The 21478-nt window shown below is 38.2% G+C and overlaps 2 protein-coding genes across 3 annotated transcripts in view; one reads left to right on the forward strand and one right to left on the reverse strand.

The window, feature by feature from the left end:
- LOC136412606 (Krueppel-like factor 3) overlaps window positions 1-19173 on the reverse strand; it is a 36589-nt gene extending 17416 nt beyond the window's left edge. The window contains exons 1-3 of one of the 2 annotated variants that reach the window (XM_066395716.1): window positions 18938-19173; window positions 17829-18021; window positions 809-886 (exon numbers count right to left, since the gene is read on the reverse strand). In XM_066395716.1, the coding sequence (XP_066251813.1) occupies window positions 809-881 (73 nt within the window). In that variant the 5' untranslated portion in view covers window positions 882-886; window positions 17829-18021; window positions 18938-19173. The remainder of the gene's footprint in view (window positions 1-808; window positions 887-17828; window positions 18022-18937) is intronic. The other variant, XM_066395715.1, reaches the window with a different exon arrangement.
- A 557-nt stretch (window positions 19174-19730) lies between these two features.
- mRpL36 (mitochondrial ribosomal protein L36) lies at window positions 19731-21232 on the forward strand. The gene is made up of 3 exons (XM_066395893.1): window positions 19731-20071; window positions 20667-20914; window positions 21219-21232. The coding sequence occupies exons 1-3, from the start codon at window positions 19731-19733 to the stop codon at window positions 21230-21232; spliced, it is 603 nt and encodes a 200-aa protein (XP_066251990.1).
- The last annotated feature ends 246 nt before the right edge of the window (window positions 21233-21478 follow it).

A 21478-nucleotide genomic window follows, 5' to 3' on the forward strand; every position in this document is an offset into this window, starting at 1 on the left:
CCTGAAACTATTCTATAGTTTGTCCATCGAACGAATGAGAATCGAATTGGTTACAATTAAGCCGAAAACCTTAATAATTTAATGCGGGAGGTTTGGCTAATGACAAGCCTCGAACGTTACTTAAAAATACGGGGAATCTTTTATTTAAAATAAGATACAGGGACGTACTTAATATTATTTTTAAATTTAAATCTATTACGAAAAATTCTCATACATTCTTAATTTTAAAATTAATTATTATTTTACGGTTTCTATCACATACCAAGATTGAAATTGATTGTGGTTTGATACATAGTGGCTATTTTGGAGGCTTCGTGAATAATTCAAATTGGGCGGAATTGAGCAACGCATAGTTTCAGTCAATTGGGAACAAGTCAAAATATTGATGATCATTGATATTTAGCGTTTGGAATCGTGATTTTGGTGTCCAAGGCTCATTAGTCGTTGCATCATCAGATCGTTGGGCAACCATTGAATTTTAATTCGGTTTTGTTTGAGGCCGCAATTTGTCACACATTGAAATCATAAAAAGTGGTGAATTTTATTGCTGTAGCCTTAGAAATTGCATAACGCTTAGTTTTGCCCCATCTTGCTATTATTTAATGAAATACAAGTCAGGAGATAAACCTTTCATCAGTTGTAACCCAATTCAAAGCTTGTTAAACCGTATTAAGTTTTTTATGCATTTTGTGGGGAGTTTTAAAATCTTAAATACGTAGATATGTAATCTATTATCCGCAATAAAATACATGGAAATATTTAGAGAAATGGTGCGTGTTTGAATTAATAAAGTACAGTATTACATTACCTCTGGGGCTGTAGGACTCGGAGGTACCCCTGGACGAGGTGCCCCGATCCACCTGGTCGAGTCGGTCCGACATTCGTCCTGAAAGAAGCAAAAACAATTACGTGAAAAAAAAGTTTCTCTGAAAAACACTACGAAGAATTGTAGTTTAAATTCATGGCCAAAAACAAAAAAAAAATAAAACTTAGGGAAAAAACAACATTTTTTGTTTGCAATGAACAAGACGTATTTGCATATTTCTAGGCAATCGGCGCAATTCGTGCTTATTCAATATTATCGCAGCCAATCCCGAGGCTAGCCGATATCTGTCGAACAATACGGACGTATGCCAACTGGTATACGTCGGTAGAGTTTGACTTAAAAAACTGATTGAACAATCACACGTCAGATTTTTTTCCCAAACTGCCTCTCACGTAGAACATGAAGCAATACCGACGATAATAAACTTCCCAATGCATCTGCCAAAGGTCAACACTCATTGAACATTTACTGCTTCTTTTTCAGTGCCGTTTTCAATTCCTCCAGATCCGAAGAAAATCAGTTTTCAGTAAAAACCTTTTTCATTTCACACTTCTGATGCAAAACGCATTAACTTTTTGCCGCGAGCCCGTAAAGCTTGATGGAAACCATATATGCAAATAACGATTTTATGTCTCGACAAAAGACTGGGTGTTTTATGTGGACTGGTCATTGTTTGATTGTCTAATGGAAGTCGTGTAGGAAAGCCCACAGTAGTACGAAAGTTGGTGTGCAGTTATGATGTAAATTTAGAAGAATTTGATAATAATAAGACAAATTGTGAATTTGCCAAGTTTTTGATTTAGCAAATATTGGTTATTGGCTTTAGCAGGGCATGGAAGATTAATAAGTGAAGGTGCTTTCATCATTAGTGTGGTAGACACTTGAGAGAGAAGCCGATGAGGGTGTCGCTGTTATGAAAGAGTTGCAAAAGTGTTGATTATGCAAATAGAGAGTTTAAATAATTAAAAAGTTCGAAAACCCAATGTAATAATTGCGAAATGCCTAGGGCATATATCGAATGTTCATTTATTGGCAGGCGTTTATTCAATACGAGCTAATTTAATAGATAACAATCCTTGTCGACATTGTCGACACAGATTATACGACTTTGAGTCCATCCCTATAGCTAGACATGTTCACGCTTCCCATGGCAGTGGCAGTGACAGTGCGTGATTAAACCGTCGATTCTGCTTCAAACTATAGTTAAAATTCACATAAAGCAATATCCAGAGTTAATTCGAATTTTCGTAGATTAGTTGTTATTTCTCGCAAATACAATTAAATTAATAATACAAGTAAATTTTTATACCAATTTCAATAAAAATTTTGATCTTCCATTCGGGCTTACTCGTGTGTTTCCGTAGCTTGAGGACGTATTGCTGTCGAAGAAGGTTGGCATAGGCAACCCAACATACAATGATCCTTTTAAGTGAGTATGACGCCTTCGCTTCTTTATAACATTTCTGAAGATTTTACTGATAATGATGAGTTGAACTGAAGCGTGCAGCTAGATACTAACGGGACGTGGACAAACCCTTGCTTGTTGTTTGCTAATATCAAATCGCTTCGTTCCACTGACCAGAACCCATATAACTGCGTGTAGAATCGGCAATTTGAACGGTGATAACCATAAAATTATATGGAAATAACTTTTTACATAAGTATTTAGACGTTTATAGTCACGCATGTAAATTCGAGCTAGGAGTGGGTTACGCCTTCTGCGCCATAATAATAATTAAGAAAAATTCGAAATTTGCGCGGAACTTTCGATTATAATTTACCGTCCTGTCCTCGTGTGCAGATAGCCGAACTTGGAGAGAATTATTCGAGACATTCAGTGTGGGTGCAGTTGGTTCTGCTAGGTTTAAAACACATACTTAAAAGTGCATTGAAACTTACCAAAATCCTGGCAACAACAACAATATTGCTGATCGCGTGATTCGAGGAGATTACTAGAGGCGTATTTCCTTAATATCCGCGTTAGAAGTGATTGTTTTTTTATAGCCAACCTCCAACTGAATCGTGTGAAACATTTGACATTAAAAAACGCAGGTACCACTCTTCCATGAAGGATGTCCTCCACGAGGTACTCTCTAGTGGTACTTGGGGATTGTGTGGTAACAAATAAATCCTATGGGCATAGTTTCACAATGCGAAAGATACACAGACACACGACCTGTCGGAAAATGGGAATTTCATGGTGAGAACACCTTAAAACCGGAATTAATTGCATCGCAGCAATTAGGAGCGATATTGCTACTAAGTTGTAATACATCGCAATTCACTTTTATTGCACAGGGACTGAGATTTCCCAACGATTCAGCGGTGATTTGACCATTATTGGTTTTAGATTTTTTGTTTCCCGAGCAATTAAAACTGATACAAATTGGTACGGCGATTGATGGCGTTAACTGATGGAAAGACCACGGGCACGGTACCTGCCGATAATTTGGGCCTAAATATCCGTGAGTTGATGGTGCTTGTCGAGCCCCAGTGGGCGATTTCCTAAACGGCTATTCGCTATATGACTCCGACCCTTCCAAATTTCTCTGCGGCTCGCGTGTGGAACTGATTTATGTTATGTAGCCTTACGAGGGTACCATCGGAGGAGAGCATCTTTGAGCCTCATAAAAGCTCACACAGGAGCTCCACAGCCACGTATAGAAAGTGGAATCGCTGATAGCGTTATTGTTATTACGCTCGTAGCTGGAAGATGCGTACGATTTACCAGTATTTACGTATTTACATAAAGCCGCGTCCCACTTTGAAAAAACCTCTGTTATGGTTCGCACAGGACAGGCTTCAGCTTCGCTAGTGCGGGCCATTAATTGAATAACTTTCCTGCTAACAATAATTAATAGAGCCGAGATACATCATTTATTCCACGCCTGTCATTTTAATTTTAGTGTAAATATAAGTGCGCGACACTCGGCCTCCAGCTTTTCGATTTGATTTATCGCGTCAATTTGTAAAATGATTGTATTAACGTTAGACCCAAGGCTGTAAAAGTGGACACTGTGAAATTCCCGATTAAGGTGTAAGTGGCCATAACTCAGCCGTACGAAAAATAACTTATGCAAGAATTTCCGGGCAATATGATGATATGTATCAAAGCCTACAAATCTCGGGAACTGTCACCAAAACGCATAATTTTTCGTATAACGGTTAAGTTTTAGGCCCAAATGCATAATGAGGCCGATTTGCGCAACCATCTTCTTTACGATGGTACGCTTCTTTACAATGGTACCGCGGCGATGGGGCAATCTAAGATGATTTACTCACATACATGAAGCACTACGTCAGATTAATGGGATAATGCTCTCGACTATTTTCGTAGTAGGTATGTAACATCTTAATTTGCATTTGCGAATGAATGCGCATTTTCATTAGAGCATGATTGTCAGGGTAATTTGAGGTGACAATTATAAATCGCTTTGGGGTTTGAACGCGGATTTCCTGAGCTAACCTGAACTATAAGATTTAGTTCCAGGAGGCAAAGTACCACTTATTTCAAGAAGGAGAAGCAACGCAATATAGCATCAGTACCTGTATTACAGTGACGGCTATTATGCCGTTAATCATGAACTCTCTAAAGCGGAATTCAAATCAATCGAACTAAAATTCACTAAAAACAGGAATGAGAATTCAGCTACGATAAAGCATTAGAGCATAATGGGGACTCTAAAATTGAATAATAGAGGAAGAATGATATGGACTCTATATTGACCTTAAATACATCAATTGAGGTCCTTGAGCTCTGGAATTTTAGAACATGTTCAAAATCACAGAATCAGATATAAATGTTGCCCCGTAACGCAGGAACTAAAAGAAACATCGCAGTTCGGTTTGTGCAGCCTTATAATGCTCATCGAGACGATCAATTTCAGCAGTTATTTAAGGCAATTGCTCCACGGATTTAATGAGATGTTGGCGCAGAAAGTTTGGAAATTTTCATGGCAATTTCGAAATTTTAATCTCATGAACATACTCGAAAACAATATATTAAATAAATCAGTAGGTATAGCACAGACATAAACGCTCTCAATTTGTGAGATATGCTCGATTGCCTACTTAAGGATATTCTGTCCTGTACCAACGCACTAGAAGTGTAGCTCCTTTTCTTTTTTTCACACAACCCCAACCTGATTTGCAATCAGAATCAAGTGTATTTATGTCGGGTATTTCAAGTTAATGGTTTGGATAAATTGATTTAATAAATTCTTCACGAGAATGATAAATATCAAAATGACTATTTCGGGGACACATACTACAAATCGTGCCAAATGCTTTTTCCCGATATTTTAGTACGCTTGAAAAGGTATGAAAAAACTGTCGAGTAGGTAGCAGAAACGCAATTATCGGGAACTCCTATTTCATTCGACATTTTTCTAATATCTAAAAATATTGATGATCGAAATTTTAGAAATTGCAAAGAGTAGTACCTGGCAACCTCGCATTTGCATTCTACTTTACGAACCAACCCCGCTTAAATAACGATGGGAACATATTCAAACGCGTTTATTCGCCAAAAGCGGCGTAATTGCTCTCTATTTGGTGCGACGAGAATCTAACTTTGCGTCTTTGAACCAAATTTGGTACCCATTAGAATAATGCCGCGATCGACGGACGTTTAATTTCATTGGTTTGTTTATTGGCTTTTATCCATTTGAATCTGGCATTTTCTAAGTCCCTCCACCGTTCAATTGCAAGAAAAAGTCGCGCGGTGCTAAATCAGCCGGTCGTGCGGGCGCTCCGCGTGGAAATTTTCTTTAATGTATTTTTAATCAATCTTTTAAAGTGTAATAAATTATCGTTTTCTTTGTTCGTATCTCCGCTGGCAATCGCACAAACGCGATAATTTTCTATGAAATTAAGTAAGCACTGTTAGAACGTCGAACAGTAGCTGCTGCCGAGGTTTGTAAATTCATTTAACGTGAACGTAACCAACGTTCCCTCAAGGTCTATAGAGTATGTTTTACTGAGTCTATTAGCATAAATTTACGTTGCAAATTTTTCAAACATATTCGATTTTTTGAGTTTTTAGACACCCTTAGATTAGCTTGAATTAACTAAGACATACATACTTCTCCTATGACTCTTTACCACCGAATATAGCATCGATATCGTGCGGTACCTTATAAAGAAAACTAGCGTAGCTTTGCTGGTGCTTGGGGAACCCAAGGCGAACCGGTGTCATCCTTTTCAATATATTTCACGCGATTCACTAGGCGTGGTTCCCGTGAATGCTAAACCTGTCTAATGACGTCAGTTTCGGTATGTTAGTCCGTATCGATTGTTTATTTTTATTTAAATCCGCTTCTCGGAATTACATCTGTTATATAATTAATGCCCGCTAATAATACGGCCATTTCTTCTTCGATTTATGATATCATTATGACACCACCAAATCAAAGAAAAAACGAGTTTCATTTATGGAAATGAGCCCAGTGCTTAAGCATGTACATGCGCTTATCTCTGGCTTTAAACGTGTAGTTTTTGTCAAAAACAGGCAGTGCTGCAACGCTGTTAATAAGATTAACATTATTGCTCGTGGATAACGGCTTTAAAATTCTCGTAATTGGTGTTTTTGCCATATCGCGGTGGAGTTATCCCGCAAGATCTTTAATTTTGGTTAATTAAAATACCAATTTAGATGTATTTACTGATTAATATAGTTGTAAGTTTTAATTGTAAGTGGTCAATCTTACAAGTCGTTCGCTGAGGGGAGCCGCAATATCCCTACAAGAAAGACGATACTGCACCGTTTCTTATGAGCATTCAACTTTTGGAAAAGCGAAATTACCAATGATGTGTGCGATTATTAATTATCGATTTTTAATTCCTCAGAAATTCGCAGGAGTTGCGGTAGAGACTGGTAAGTTAGGAGAATTGGTCTAAAATTCGCTTGGGTGTTGATTCAAAATTGGAACGTTTTGGACAGTCCCCTCCTTAAGCCAATAATTAGCGTTAATTAAGTAGTATGTACCAAGCAATTAACTGGTAATAGTAGAAAATTGCCGAAAGCAAAGCTCTAATGATATATCAGGTTCAAGCAAGTTTTACGTTTTGATTTCAAGGATAAATTTTAACCTCCAAGTGTTGCCCCCGCCAAACGCAAAGTTCAGCTTTGAGATCTCGGAAACTGCTAAGACCTAACGAAAAGTACTGAAGGTATGGTTTTAAAGGCAACACATTTAATAAAACAGCAGAGACTAAACGTTATTAGACAACTGACCTCAAATTTGACTAAAAACTTGAACTAACCCGAAGTAACCTTTTTTTTGTCACGAAATGAAATCTTCCTAAGATACCTAGTATGGCGTAGTGTGGAATTTACCCCGAGCACTAAACTCCCCGTCACCTTTGGTGTTATTAAGGCCAAATATGAGGTAGCAAAAGTCGCCCCATGCACCTACCCACTAAAACATCTTGGGTTTCCCTTTTCTCCCAGAAGAAACCGCTACAAAACATTCTTTCTGAGGGGAGGGACCTTAACTAAGCTGAAATGATGGTCGATTCACCCAAAGGATTCACACTTTAATATCCAACAATTTTAAGTGGGAACCACATGTTCAGTCAATTCGATTCTTTCGAAGCCAAAGGCACATTCTCACGAGCCGATATTGGTTGAGTGATTAAATAAGTTGATTCATCAAAACCTAATGAAAACAATCGTGAGAGTTCTTGTTTCAACATAGTGGATCAACAAAAGTTTGATTGATTCAAGCTTTATTGGTCAAAAAATTGATTCGATCACAAAGCGGTACAACAAACTGAAGAATCCTTGTTTTGAACATTTAAATCCGCAAATGCTTTCCATAGTTAACATTAAGTGAATGCGATTAAATTCGGAATATAGGAGAAATAGGAGAAACATTTATGTGAAATAAAAGATCAATTAAAGTGGTGTCTGTTCATTTGAAGCATTTTCCTACTTTAAATATGCTGCACAAGTATTTGCTCACCGTGAGAATTTGGCATTCTCAAGTCAATAAAAGAATTACTTGATGCAAGTGGAAGCTTTATTTCAGTGCCATATTTAGCTAATGGAACTGTAGAGAACGCTGCAACGAAAAAATTGACTTTCTCAATTCAAGGAAATATGTTAACTTGCAGATATGTGAAGCTAAGAATTATGATGTAAGGGGTCTGTAACGTTGTTGTTTTTTCTTTATATTCAAACAAATAATGTTTTAACATTTTTTAATTCTAATCAGTGATTGAGTCACCCTCGTCATCGATGACATTTTGCCATCTAATGTGATAATTTTGAATGTCTGATCGATATACCGGCTGATTCAAGAAGGTGGTTCGCCCTTATAACTTTTTTATTTTTAAACTTAGAAAGTTGAAATTTGGAGCGAAGCTATATAAAAATAAAGCCGATTGATTTACGTTAATGACGTTTACCTAGCATTTCCGGTTTAACCGGAAGTAACCTCAACTTTCTATTTTTAAATGTAATGCCCTATAATTTTCTTTTTTTTTTGGAATATAGAAGTTATTTTTAGTCTACAAATATGTCATTTAAAAAAAATATATTTTTTTTGTGATTTTTTCATGTCGATCCACGGTACTAAGATATACGTATTAGGCACAATTTTAGGTCAGAATTATGAGGAAAAATACTAATTTGTCATTTTATTGAATACTTTGTCTTTTATAAACAATTTAAATAATTAATTTTTAATTATTGAGAAAAACTGTTTTTCGGTATTTAAGTTGCTTATAAAAGAAAAAGTACTCAATAAAATAACAAATTAGCACTTTTTTCCATAATTCTAACCTAAAATTGTGCCTAATATGTATATCTTAGTGGCGTAGCTCGACATGAAAAAATCACAAAAAAAAAATTATGATATATTTTTAGACAAAAAATGACCTCTAGATTCCAAAAAAGAAATCATTTATAGGGCATTACATTTAAAAATGGAAAGTTGAGGACATTTCTAGTTAAACCGGAAGTGCTGGATAAACGTTAATATCAATTAGTCGGCTCTATTCTTATATAGCTTCCCCGCAAATTTCAACTTTCTAAGTTTAAAAACAAAAAAGTTATAAGAGCGAGCCACCTTGGATCACCCGGTATATGATCAATAGGTTTTTGAGCGAAATATGTAGAGGGGGCAGTTTAGATATCATTAAATTTTTGAATTTTTTATCACATAGAGAGTGTGGTAGCGATTGGAATAAATGAAAGTCTGATGGGTGAGGAAGTATTTTCCACGCGATTCATGAATTTCTTCCAGAATTCGTCTTGTGCAGTGCAATCTTGAGTTATCTTGTTGCGGAATAACACGTTTCGATTAAAGATTGATTTACTCTAACCGATTGTTCACGGTAAAGTTCTGCATTGACAGTATGTCTAGGTTCCAGCACTTCAAAATGAACAATTCCGTGAGTACTCCACCAAACACACAAAAGCTCCTTTGTGGGATGTAAACCTGACTTGGCAGTACTTCGTGGCAATTCATTTGAAAAGAGCAACTGCCTTTTGCGTTTTGGATTATCATACAGAACCCATTTTTCGTCCCCAGTGATCAAGCGATCAAAAAACGCTTCTGTTTGTGCCGTTCAGGCAATAAATTGCATGTGGTAGATCGGTTAGCTTTGTTTTTTTTGGACAGACTATATGGGACCCAAACTCCTGCTCTGCTCACTTTACCCATTTGCTGAAAATGTTCTTAAATGGTCTATCAACGTTGTGATGGATTTGCTTCCACTTCCACCCTTAGCACGCCATGGTCTAAGATATTGCTGGTCTTCCTGATCAGTACTAGTCGGAAAAATGAAAAATTCCAGATCTGACACTCGAAAAGCATTCAATGCCCGATAAGTACCTCTATTGGTATTTGGCTGGCAATTTACGAGTGGAAAAGTTACATTAATCTTAAAATATATTTGATACGGCTTTGAAGTACGCAATCAGCTGATAAATGATAAACAAATATTGGCATGCGCAGAAACGACATTACCTTTCGATCTCTCTTATATTTATAAAAAAAAAATTATTTCCCTATGTATCTATGGAAACGGCAATCTACGATATTCCTTAATGTTTTACGTAGTCGCGAAGAGTTACCAAGTTGAACTTAGTTGTAAAGTGTTCGTTTTAACATTAACATTAATATAATATTACGACTAATGATATTAAAAATGTTGTATAGCGAGATTAAAAGTGTGCATATGTTGCTTCCATATTCCCATTCCAAATTTCCAAATTATTCCATTTCAACACAGGTCCATATCGCACTGATGGTACAAGCCCACCCACACCGCCACTTCATACCGTTTTTAACATCAAAGTGCGTTGGCGTCCAAGTGTCATGCTGATTTCAATATGGGTCAAATCTTAAATCTTATTTTGTTATTAATCGCCCACCCCATTGTTCAGACTTGGCCCCCCGCGACTTTTGACATCGGAGAATTTACTGCCGTGATTTGAAAAAATCTCATTTGTAAGTCGGGATGGCACCGCTTGTTATTATTGGTACCAAATCGCCGTTTTATTGGGCGGCGAAACAGGAAATTCTAAACAATGGGCCGACTGGTCGTGTGATGATAAGGAATAATTCGATTTGATGGGTGCTTAGTAGAGTTTTCGAAGGGGTTTCGGATGGCGTCAATGTGAGTTTGGTTGAATTAATGAAGGGGTAATGTATCCTTATGTTACGCCCATGTACATCATCATTTTTTGGAAATATACCCGGCAAGATTTCAGTACCAATTATTCTCAAAAGAGGGTTGCCCCGTATAGTAAAACTTTCGCCCCTTTTCTTTGCAAGAGTTCTAGTACATCCACGTTTCGTTAAAACGGTATAACTGCAACACCCCAATAGAACATCGCTCTTGCTATTCATCCAAGTGTGACGCTTTGAAGATAACGATAGTATATTAGTCGATAATTGCCTCTTAGTCGTATTACGTCGATGTGTGTTGCCCTCAGATTTAGTACATAAGGACCTTGCATAATTTCTATTTCTATATTTTCCTTCTCTAGGTTGAATTGTCGCTTTAACGCGTACTTCGTTAACCGAATAATTTTTTTGCTGCTCCAAGATCTCCAAGATCCATTACGTGGGCATGTTCGAACTTGTAATGATTGCAAAAGAATGGTTGAGTGAGAGCGGCTGATGAAGAATTAACAAATTTGAACGAGACGAAAACACTAATTTAAAGCAACTTTGGACTTTTTAGAATCAGTCTAGAAATTAATGATGTTTAAGACATTGAGATTAATTAACAATCGATATGTTGTATCGGTTTTATTGCCATGAAAAACCCAAGATATCATTTATCTTATCTGACAAAAAGTTCCGGAATGAAAAGACAAACTGTTCAATGCTCACGCCCTGCAATTATACGTAAAACCAGAAAAAAGGCGGTAAATGTTGCCGCCCATTGCAAACACTCCTAGTTAAACATTAATGACATTACACACCGCTTAGTTTCAATAATCATATACAGGATTATGTAGATTTTTTAACGTTGTACAGCAACAAAGTAAATATCCTTAACGCGATATTAAAAGCAAAGAGCGGGCATTTTTTGTTGTTAATCGCGCGATGTGTTTAACCAAATGCATAAATTATATTGGCCTTTGATGTCAATTTTTTTTCACTTTCACTTCTCAAGCTCGACCCATCCAATTATATTAAGAGACTGAACGTGGAACGCCCTGTAGAGCGTAGAGATCGATAGGCAAATCTCTTAACCGCGTTGACATTTTCAAGCCATGGGAACGAAGTTGAAAATCAATGGATTAGATACAATGTTAAAGATGAGCACACTTGGCCAAACCTATCATCACACCAGGGGCGTAACGAGGAAATCTTCCCAACACCGAATTCCCAAAGCGTGTAATACCCAAACCATAAGAAATCAGACTACGATAGAGGAGATCTTTAGATCTTAGATTTTTAGCACAGTTGAGAAATTTGTGCCTCCGGCCCTGTGTTCACACTCAATACCTTACTATTCGCGAAGATGTTACTTTCACAATCCGACTTATTATTATCTATGGAAGAGCGAAAGAGACACAAGGAAGAGCTGAGCTTCGTGAACAAACAGACAATAACAAGGCGCAAACCGCCGCACCAACCAATCCCCTCATTCTTCTCTGAGGAAATTGAAAGGCCGAAAAAAGTGGTTTTGGTCTATTGTGTGGAAAGTCGGTTAACGAACACTCAGGGAGGTCTCAGTTTGGTTCGATTGATTCAATCAAAACAACTCACCCCAATATAGAAGTTCATCCTCAACAAGTCCAATTCTGAAGAGAGCATGCGATTGTGGACATCACCTTGGTCGCGCATTATTTACATGTAAACAATTCAATTTCAGTGGTAACTCACTAATTGTCTACATTGTCGACGCGTTCAAACAGCACCACCTAATTTATATAAGGTAACTGCGAAAGTTAGGATTTGCTATATCCCATATAGCATTGTTTACATACAGACAAATCGCAACATTGCTATTAACATTGAAAACAAGTGGATGACGTTGAAAAAGTTGAGTGTGCTAAATCTGATCGTCTCGGAGACCATATCGAAAATTTGATCATAAATAATTAAAAACAATACTTGCATTGTAACATAAATTTAAACCTAGATGTGATGGATTCATTCTGGATGGCTAGATTTGACCGATTTCGCATGTATCAAAATTCTAATTTATTTTAAAATTGTACAGTCAGCAATTTCTTTCAAAGCAAAGTCTGCTTTAATACGTAATTTAAACCGCATCGATCTTTGCCATCATTATTCTTCAATAGCGTCTTATCTAATCGAGAAAAAAAGTCCTTGGCGCCAATGAATCAATTTATCGTGTGATAAGAAAGGTACAGCTTTATCTGGAAACTTGTGAAAAATTCCACGAACGTTACATTTTTTGAGGCGAATACTTAATGACAGACAAAGTGTGCAGCAGTTAAAAATATCATGTCTACCACTCCGAAGCTGTGTTATCTACATGTGCATTCGATTGGGTGTGGATAGATTGGGAAGATCATATTAATAACATATGTAATGTCTTAAAAACGATATTGTGCCATGCAGCAATTTTTGAGAACTTTTGCGAAATGCGCAAAAAAAGGAAATTTAAAAATTAATAAATTAGCAGTCGCAATTGAATCGAGCCTTCAAGGATCGAGTTTCATTCAGAATTTGATCAAAGATGATAAGGATCTTCTTCACCATCCGACACCGTAATTATCGCCGGATATATCGATAGAGGACGGATGCACGGGTCGGAAATTAAGTTTTACGGTTGTCTTTCACGCATCTGACGATACGATCGTGTTTAAAAACGTGCAAAAAAGTTAGGAAAATTTTTATTTTATCCGACGTCGCGTGGCCTTTTGATCGAGCCAATGGGGCTCTTCTTCGCATCACCGAATAACAGATGCGTGAGACGAATACTTTAAGATTGCTCTTCACGCTCCGGCATCGTTCGACGAAGTGAATCTGAAATTTGAACTGACAGGCGAAATATGACGCATGCGCACAATTCAAAAAAATATAAAGGTTAAATTCGATAAAATCGATTGCGTTTAATCACAGGTTTTGATATCCGGAAAACATTCTCGAGTTAATTTTTAAGGACTTAATAAGACCCCGAGTGTTTCATTTTGGAGATAATTAAGGCTCAAATTCAAAGCAGAGCTGTCGGCAACTATCGATCTGTAATTAGAACGTCAGCGAAAAAACTATAGAACGCCATCTGCGTAATTCTATTGTAAACACGACTTAATTATGATGCAGGCGTGGACAGGCCTGGCTTAATTAAAATATTGCCGAGGGAGTCCCGTACGCGTAACTGATGGTTTTATTTTTTAAATGGTTCTCGTACATGCCCACCTAATTAGGTTGAAAGTATTAGAAAACCATAAAATATTAAATTAATGGTTTACGGAGCCGAAGAAAGATTTATAGTTTTAAATATAATTGTCGGTGAAATGGTGAGAAAATACTCTTCAAAGTTAAGCAGGCGTGCACTTTGTACATTACGCTTGATGGTGGTACCTTTTGCATGTATTTGGCCTTTGAACCGAGCTGAAAAAATGGTTGTTTCACATGGTGATTAATGATTAATTGTCGTGTCACGTCGCAGGCCAATTTCTTCTCCACCTCCCTTTGGCACGCATCCTTCGATCCGGAATGGAAAACTGTCAATAAACCTAAATTAGGCGCGTAATTTACCTCGGTACTATAATTAGCTTAAATCAATCAAAATTACTTTTACCGGGTAATTATATGTACCAAGTAATACCTCGGTTGTAAGTACCATTAGAATGGCTGAGTTTACGGTTTTCACGTGAGCCGCGCTGCAGAAGTGTGATTTTTTTTAATTAGTCAAGAGATCAGTGGCGTTCTCAATTGGGGCGAAATTTGACGGTACTCGCAACGCTGAGGTGTGCGGTTGCAGCCAATCAGATAACTCGGTCGGACCTCCAAAGGCGGGGGTCAAAGACCTATCCGCACCTCAACGCAATGACACGTGGATGCCCCCTCCCCCGAGTCCGGGCAACCAGCCTCGGAGGGGGGCGGGAAAGGCAACAAACGTGGAAGGCAGAAAGATGGATGTTCGGTGGGTCAAACTGGGGAGTGCCTGGACGCGGGCTTGCCGAAGAAACGATGTATTGCATCACCGGAAACCAGCCCTTGGGACAAACACTACAGGAAAGACAGAAAGTCAATGCGAAGGGACCAAACATCCAAGGGTGACCGCACACCTGTGGATGCCACAACAATTGCCATTGCCGTAGAAAAAAGCAAAAATTTCTGTCGGATGTATACATCAGGATTGATAACAATACTACACGGGACCAGAAAGGCATAGACGAAATGATTGGACGTAGAGTGAGTGGCGTTGTCCTGCAACTTGAAGGGACGCAAACCAAACAGGGAGAGGTGCGAAAACATCACGAAGGCCCTCTCGGTTACATGAAGGGCGAAAAGAAATACAACAGGACTGAAATGAACCAGAGAAATAATAAATGTTGTAAAAACGCAACAGATGAGGAGGGTTCGGAATCAACTAGTACAAGAAGAGTGGATCAGATAGAAGCTACTCGCAGTCCTCTCTAATCTAGACGATATATCGGGACCGGAGTCGGAGAAGGTTCTTTCATCCTAAGGTTTTTAATAGGTAGACGTTTTGATGCGAATTTAAATGCCACATTATCCGGGTTCTTGAAGATTCTCTTCGTGACAAAAAAAACTCCGAAGGCGGCGCGAGCATATTGCTCTTATTTGCATGAATTTAAGGACAGAAAGTTACTGAAAATATTTGTTGATTATAAGTCATCAGTTATACCTACCGAAACAAAAATATTTCTGATGTAACCTTTCACTTGAACAAGTCTCTCTCTCAGTCTTTATCGATTTGTGCAAGTTGTTATCCTGATCACCATTCACACAAGGATGTGTAATCTGTATGACACACCTACATGCCCATTGAAATCCGTGTTTTTACATAACGCACGCATTTTCCAATAAAATCGAGCAGTTTGCAACGTTGATGTCCATTATCACTTTATCGCTTTGTTTGCTTTTACACCTTTTACCGATCACAATTCTAAGAAGGCGTGGTTAATATCAAACTAAATATTTGCCTTAATGTTACGTACTTAGAAGCCATTCTGACTCCGCTAAATAGGTTTTCGGTTTTACCGAAATGCTTTTCCCGTTACCGAACTCTACGACCTGAATTCTATTAAAACCGGTGACCCAACCGATTATTACCAAACAATAATTACGATATCAGAGGGGAAAATTGACTATTGGCACCAAATCGACGATAGTTGTTGTGGCGTCGAATCTGGTCTTCGGAATCGCTGGATTTATATTCTGTTAATTCGCGCAGAAATGTTTATAGAAGCCGTAAAATTAATAGAACTGGTTTTTAAAAAGATTCAATATGTGCGGTATGGGGCCCTTTCACTGCTCAAATGCCAAATGTGAGAATACAACAATATTTTATAGATAAGGCTGGTTTCGACCCGTGAGGAAACGGTCTCGGAACGGTTCGAAGACCCTTCTGGCTTCTGGGTAAGCACATTACCCAACAAATTTTTAATCTGCGTCACGCCGAAAGTTTCTCAACCCAGTCTGGGAGGGCTCCCTGCCGAGTTGGAACATGTAATTTATCCTCTACCCAGCAAATAGAGCCTCTCGAAGCGCTATTATAAAATTCCATTCAACTGAGCCCAAATTTCGAGCTTCAGCAATTTTTCCGCGTCGTAAAGGCGTAGCTATCAAATGAGGACTTCTAATCCCCTGGAAAATCATGGCGGTTGTAATAATTTACCACTAAGAGGTAGCTGTGGCAAGGGTCTCTGCACAGACCCTGCAAGGGCCTCTGAGGAGTAGTGACGATCGTGTACGTAATGGTTTTCTTGTATAATTACCAGTAAAACTCCCAGGAAATATATGTGGCCAAAAAAGTTCAAGCTAGTTTAAGTCTCTTGGGAGTTAAAGACCTATCTGCACCTCCACGTGATGACCCCTGGATGCGTCCTCTCTCGAGTCCGGGTAACCGACCTCGGAGGAGGAAGAGAGAGGTAACAGATGCGGAAGGCAGAAGGATAGGTATATTCGATGGTTAAAACTGAGAAGTACTTGGACGCGGGCCTGTTGAAGGAACGAATTATTGCATAATCAGAAACCAGTCCTCTGGGCAAACACGACAGAAAGGCCGCAGAAGGTCGAGAGAAAAAGACGAAGGGACCAAATATCTAGACAAAGTGGTTGGACGGAGGAAGAGGGGCGTTGCCTTGCAATTTGAAAGGGCGTAAATCGAGCATGGGGAGGCGCGAAGTCATCACGAAGACCTTGATTACATGGAAGGTGAAAAGGGGTGCAACAGGACTCAAATGACTCAAAGCAACAGTAGATGTTGTAGCAACACGGCAGATGAGAAGAGTACAGAATCAACTAGTGGCAGATGAGAAGAGCACAGAATCAACTAGTAGAAGACGAGTGAAGTACATAAAAGCTACTCGCAGTCCTCTCCGACCCAAACAATTTTTCAGGGACAGTTCAATAAGCGGATCCTTTGGATCGGGAGTCTCCCTTCTTGGCTCAACTTACAGTAGGTTAGATTATTATACTTATTATCAGTAACATAAATTAATACTTTGTCAAGCACATAATGATTTGCCGATTTTTCCCTGTCTCATCCTTACAATGATACAACCAGACAGAATTGCAATATGCAAGTACATACCAGTGCATGCATGGTCAAGCAACCATTCAATTGCTTAACCAAACCACTGACCCATAAAAACGATTCAGTAGAATAAACACCCTTAGCAATAATAACGTTCCATATCAGCGGGTCTTGCCCCAAAATTCACAGCAAATTCACGCCATTGGAGCGCTAATTTCGCCGAACTTTCAGAAGCTCAGAGAAATAAAATTCGAAAAAAGCGCACATCTTCTTTAGTTTGTTAGACGCCCTGTAGGTATCTTAATGGTACTTAAACCGCAATAATTTAACAGTATGGTAATAAGCGGAAATGTAGGAGGAGGCAGGTTCATTGTCGGTGGCCATAACTTCCGGTCTAGCCTTCGTACTTTGAATGCTTTATCGGTATGACCTATCAAGCAGCGTCGCGCTTTAAAAAAAAGTATTCTCTGTATCTACATTTTTAGTTCAGTCTTGAAGCGCGCATGCGAAGTAGTAATTTTCAAGAAGTAAGTAAGAAAAAATCGGGAAACGGATTAATAATCCCTTTAACATCACTTAGGGGACAAGTTTTTTTTTGAGCTACGCCCCTGTCTTAGTGATAAAATCAAACAGGAACGTTACTATGGGTGGGCTTTAAACACATCCTGGCTGAAATTCAAAAGCCACAGACGGCTGTGGGTAAATGCATAACAATAACAGAGAATCCGCGACTAAAATGCGTAATTGTTCTTATTGCGGAACCCGGCGGAATATCAAACAAAGGAACAAAGTCGGATTTGTGAGTTCACAAGCACTTTTCAACTTCACTTACCATGAAAACCATATGAATCCCTTCGCTGTTCACTCTTCAGTTAGATGGTGCCTTGACCGAAACGTTTTAACTCGAACCAAACAACACTAACTAGATTAATTTTCACGAAGGTTTTCCCAGTGGTTCTGCTTAATAATTAATTTGTTTCTTAGGGCTAATGATGGGGTCCTTATAGCGGATTACTGGCCTTAATCTGCAACAGACGAAAAGATGTTAAAGTGGCTTCTGGAGATTTGCTCTATGTAGTGATGTAATGCGGAGGTATACTGTGTTCATTAGTTACCGTAATCTCGGAACAAGACAAAATCAAAATTTGTTGTCGCACTTTATCATCACAACAGGGTGTGGTGGATCGCAGTTTCCGAGCAGACTATACGAGATGAGCATGGGCTTATTTGACAACATTTCGAGATAAGTTATCTCGGCACTTTTATCTGGGACCACGCGTTTCTTGGATGGATTTATGATGTAAATACGCCTCGTGTTTTCTTCCCTCTGTCTGGGTTACTGTGTTAAGTGTTAGTGTTGGAATGGTACATTTTCAGTTCGCCTTTTCATCTCGCAGTTTTGAGATAATAGACAGAGATATGTCAGGATCGAAATATTGACGCAAACTACTCGTTTTTACTCGGCCAGATCGATAAATCCATAAATGTAAGAAATAATTGTACAGAACACTTTGATACTCTTTCAATTTAAAATATTTCGCTTCAGTTATTGTCCGCAGGGGCACAATCGATAAAGGGGAAATTGCACGTGCCGACTTCACAAGCCTTTCAATTTTTTCCAGGCAAACACAATTCTCCGTATTATCTGAGTTTGTGGAATTATCATCGTTTTTATGGAGAATTTTAATATTTGCAAAGAATTTCTGTGGCTCCGCCACATCTTGCCATATCTACACGATAAAAGCCACTTTCCAGGCAAACCTCCAGTAAAACCTCGATCAGTGCATAACAATAATTTTATTACTGATAATAACGTTTACTTTAAGATTCTTGACACAATTACTTAGCGCGCCCCTATTGCTGACCAGAGGCGCTGCCCCGGATTGTGCGTCAAGAAGGCACTTAAATTTTAATTGAACACACAAAACAAATAATACGAACCTTATTAATTAAAACTTAAGAGTTCCTACATGTACTGGCTCAAGTGGACTGGCAGGTGGATTTTTAAGGAGTAATTTTAATGACGAGAACTGAACGGACGGCGCGTGTCTTCGGCGTCGGGAGGGCGCAGCGTCGGCGCCACTATGGCAACGTCGCTGGCGGCGCGGCAACGACTGGCGCGCATCGTGGTACCGCATAAGGCACGCACGACACGGCGCCCCCCGTAATTCTATCGCAGGCGCCCCACGTGATTCTCTACTACGACTAGGTACTACCGGGTACGACCAAAAAATACCCATGGATTAGTTGCCATTATTTGAAAGAAATATACCAAGGCAACGCAACTGAAAGCGATACGATTTCATTACTTGCAGAACGGTGTATTTGGTGCTAATGTAATTTTCACATCATCTTAAATTGAGATTCCTTTCGATAATTATTTTATTCCATAATTTTTAATACATAAGCTGTATATCATCAATAAAGTATTTTATTTTAATTAATTTTGTTACAGAAACGTTTTCAAATCCAAATCAGCCAACTGTTACCCATAGTAGCTCCATCTTTGTCCGTCATCCTCCATGACTGCATGGCTGCATGTTTAGCCTATTCCACATGTAATAGGTCATTGATTTCGTACATAACCTATAACTTCAGTTAAGTGTCTCTCTAACCTCAATCAAAATCACTCAATTTTAAAGTTGATTTTTTTAAAAGAGCTCAGAACTCTAAGTTTTCACTGTATTTCAATAAAATAAGTCACTTTTTAGCTAATAATAATTTACCAAGAACTATGTTCTCTATTGCTCGAACCCTTCTAACTCCCACGAAACTCTTATGCCCCACAATCACTAAATTCACAGCCCAGTTTCATTCAGTGTTGACACCAGTATTACAGAATATGCATAAAGTTCCCCTCCTGAGCCCTGTAACGCCAGCTCTCGTGCAGAGTTGCGGGTTTAAAGTTGTGGGTAGATTGAAAAAGAGGTGCAAAGACTGTTACTTTGTTCGGCGACAAGAGAGGTTGTATGTAATTTGTAAGACCCATCCCCGACATAAGCAGATGTCCATGGTTAAGGACCCCAGATATACGTGGATCCTTACACATGCCACTCAAGGGAAAGTGAGGCCCTGGTAACAGCTGAAAGGAATTGAGGAATTGAGGATGGAAGTTTCATTAGATTTAAGAGATAGTAGTGCTTTTGTGAGGGTAGTTGTAATATATAAGTTGCTATTTAAAGTATGGTTAAAGAGTGTCTTTTACTACATCTAATTAAAGAAGACATTAATTTTTAATTCGTTTCTTTAATTAAATAAGACTTATTTGTAAATTCGGAACTCTCAAGCATTGTGGCAGCGCTGAATGAAATATCCTTAATCCTCCATGCTACTTACAAGTTCCCCTCTTTGTCTGATACAATAAATTAAACAAAGATACTAAGTATCGCGTACGATACAGACGTTAAGTGACAGACGTCAAATTATGGAAGGTTGCATTTGTTTACGTTCTATTAACTGAGGAAATTTTCAAAATTTCTCCATAAATTTCCATTGATTATTGATATCGTCTCAAAAAATGGAAATTGCAGACAACATTTTAAACGACGAACATGGACATCTTTATATAGTTGAATGCGAGTAAGTAGAAAATAGCCCTTACACTTTGGGTAAGGCGGACCACGCCCTTTCCTAACAACCAAATTTAACATTAAAATAAATAAATGTCTAGGGTTAAAGAGGAATTAGATGGCAGTAACACCATAGAAGGAATAGAGGACAGCCCTCCAAATAGTCCTGAAAAATACATTGAAGTTGACCCAAGTACTGTATATTCAATAACTCCTGAGGTAACACTAACAGTGAAAAAAATCAAAAACAAGAACAAGAAATCGAAGTTTTTTCAATGTGACGTTGAGGGGTGCTCTAAAACTTACACTAAAAGCTCACATGTTAAGGCTCATAAAAGAACTCATACAGGTAAGTAACCTTCAGGTATATTTTAAATTACACATTAGTGAAAATCTATTAGGTGAAAAACCCTATGTTTGCACCTGGAAAACTTGTCAATGGAAATTCAACCGTTCCGATGAGCTAAAAAGGCACTACAGGAAACACACAGGTGCTCGACCATACAAATGCTGCATATGTGAAAAGACATTTATTAGAGCTGATCACTTAAATATACATATGAAGCGCCATTCCTGATTTGTTTGGTTGTTAGTTATTGTGTTAAATAGTATTTTCAGGGCATTGTCAGTTTATTTTTTTGTATTTATTATAGAGAGTGATTTGTAATTTGGTGGTAAAAATATGGGTGTTGCCTATGGAATTGCAAATTGGTGATTTTACCACAGTCTATAGTTTTTAGTTTGAGTACCAAAAAGATGTTTATTTACAGTGAACTAAATCACAGTTAAAATGTTAAAGTGATGTGTCCTACGCTTAATGGCTATACCAAAGTTTTTGTATATAATATGTAACGTTCAATTATATAAATTCAAAACTTATAATGCTAAGGTAAAACTTAAAGCTCATACTTAA

This window comes from Euwallacea similis, chromosome 12 (assembly GCF_039881205.1).
Source record: "Euwallacea similis isolate ESF13 chromosome 12, ESF131.1, whole genome shotgun sequence".
Classification (NCBI taxonomy): Eukaryota; Metazoa; Arthropoda; class Insecta; order Coleoptera; family Curculionidae; genus Euwallacea; species Euwallacea similis.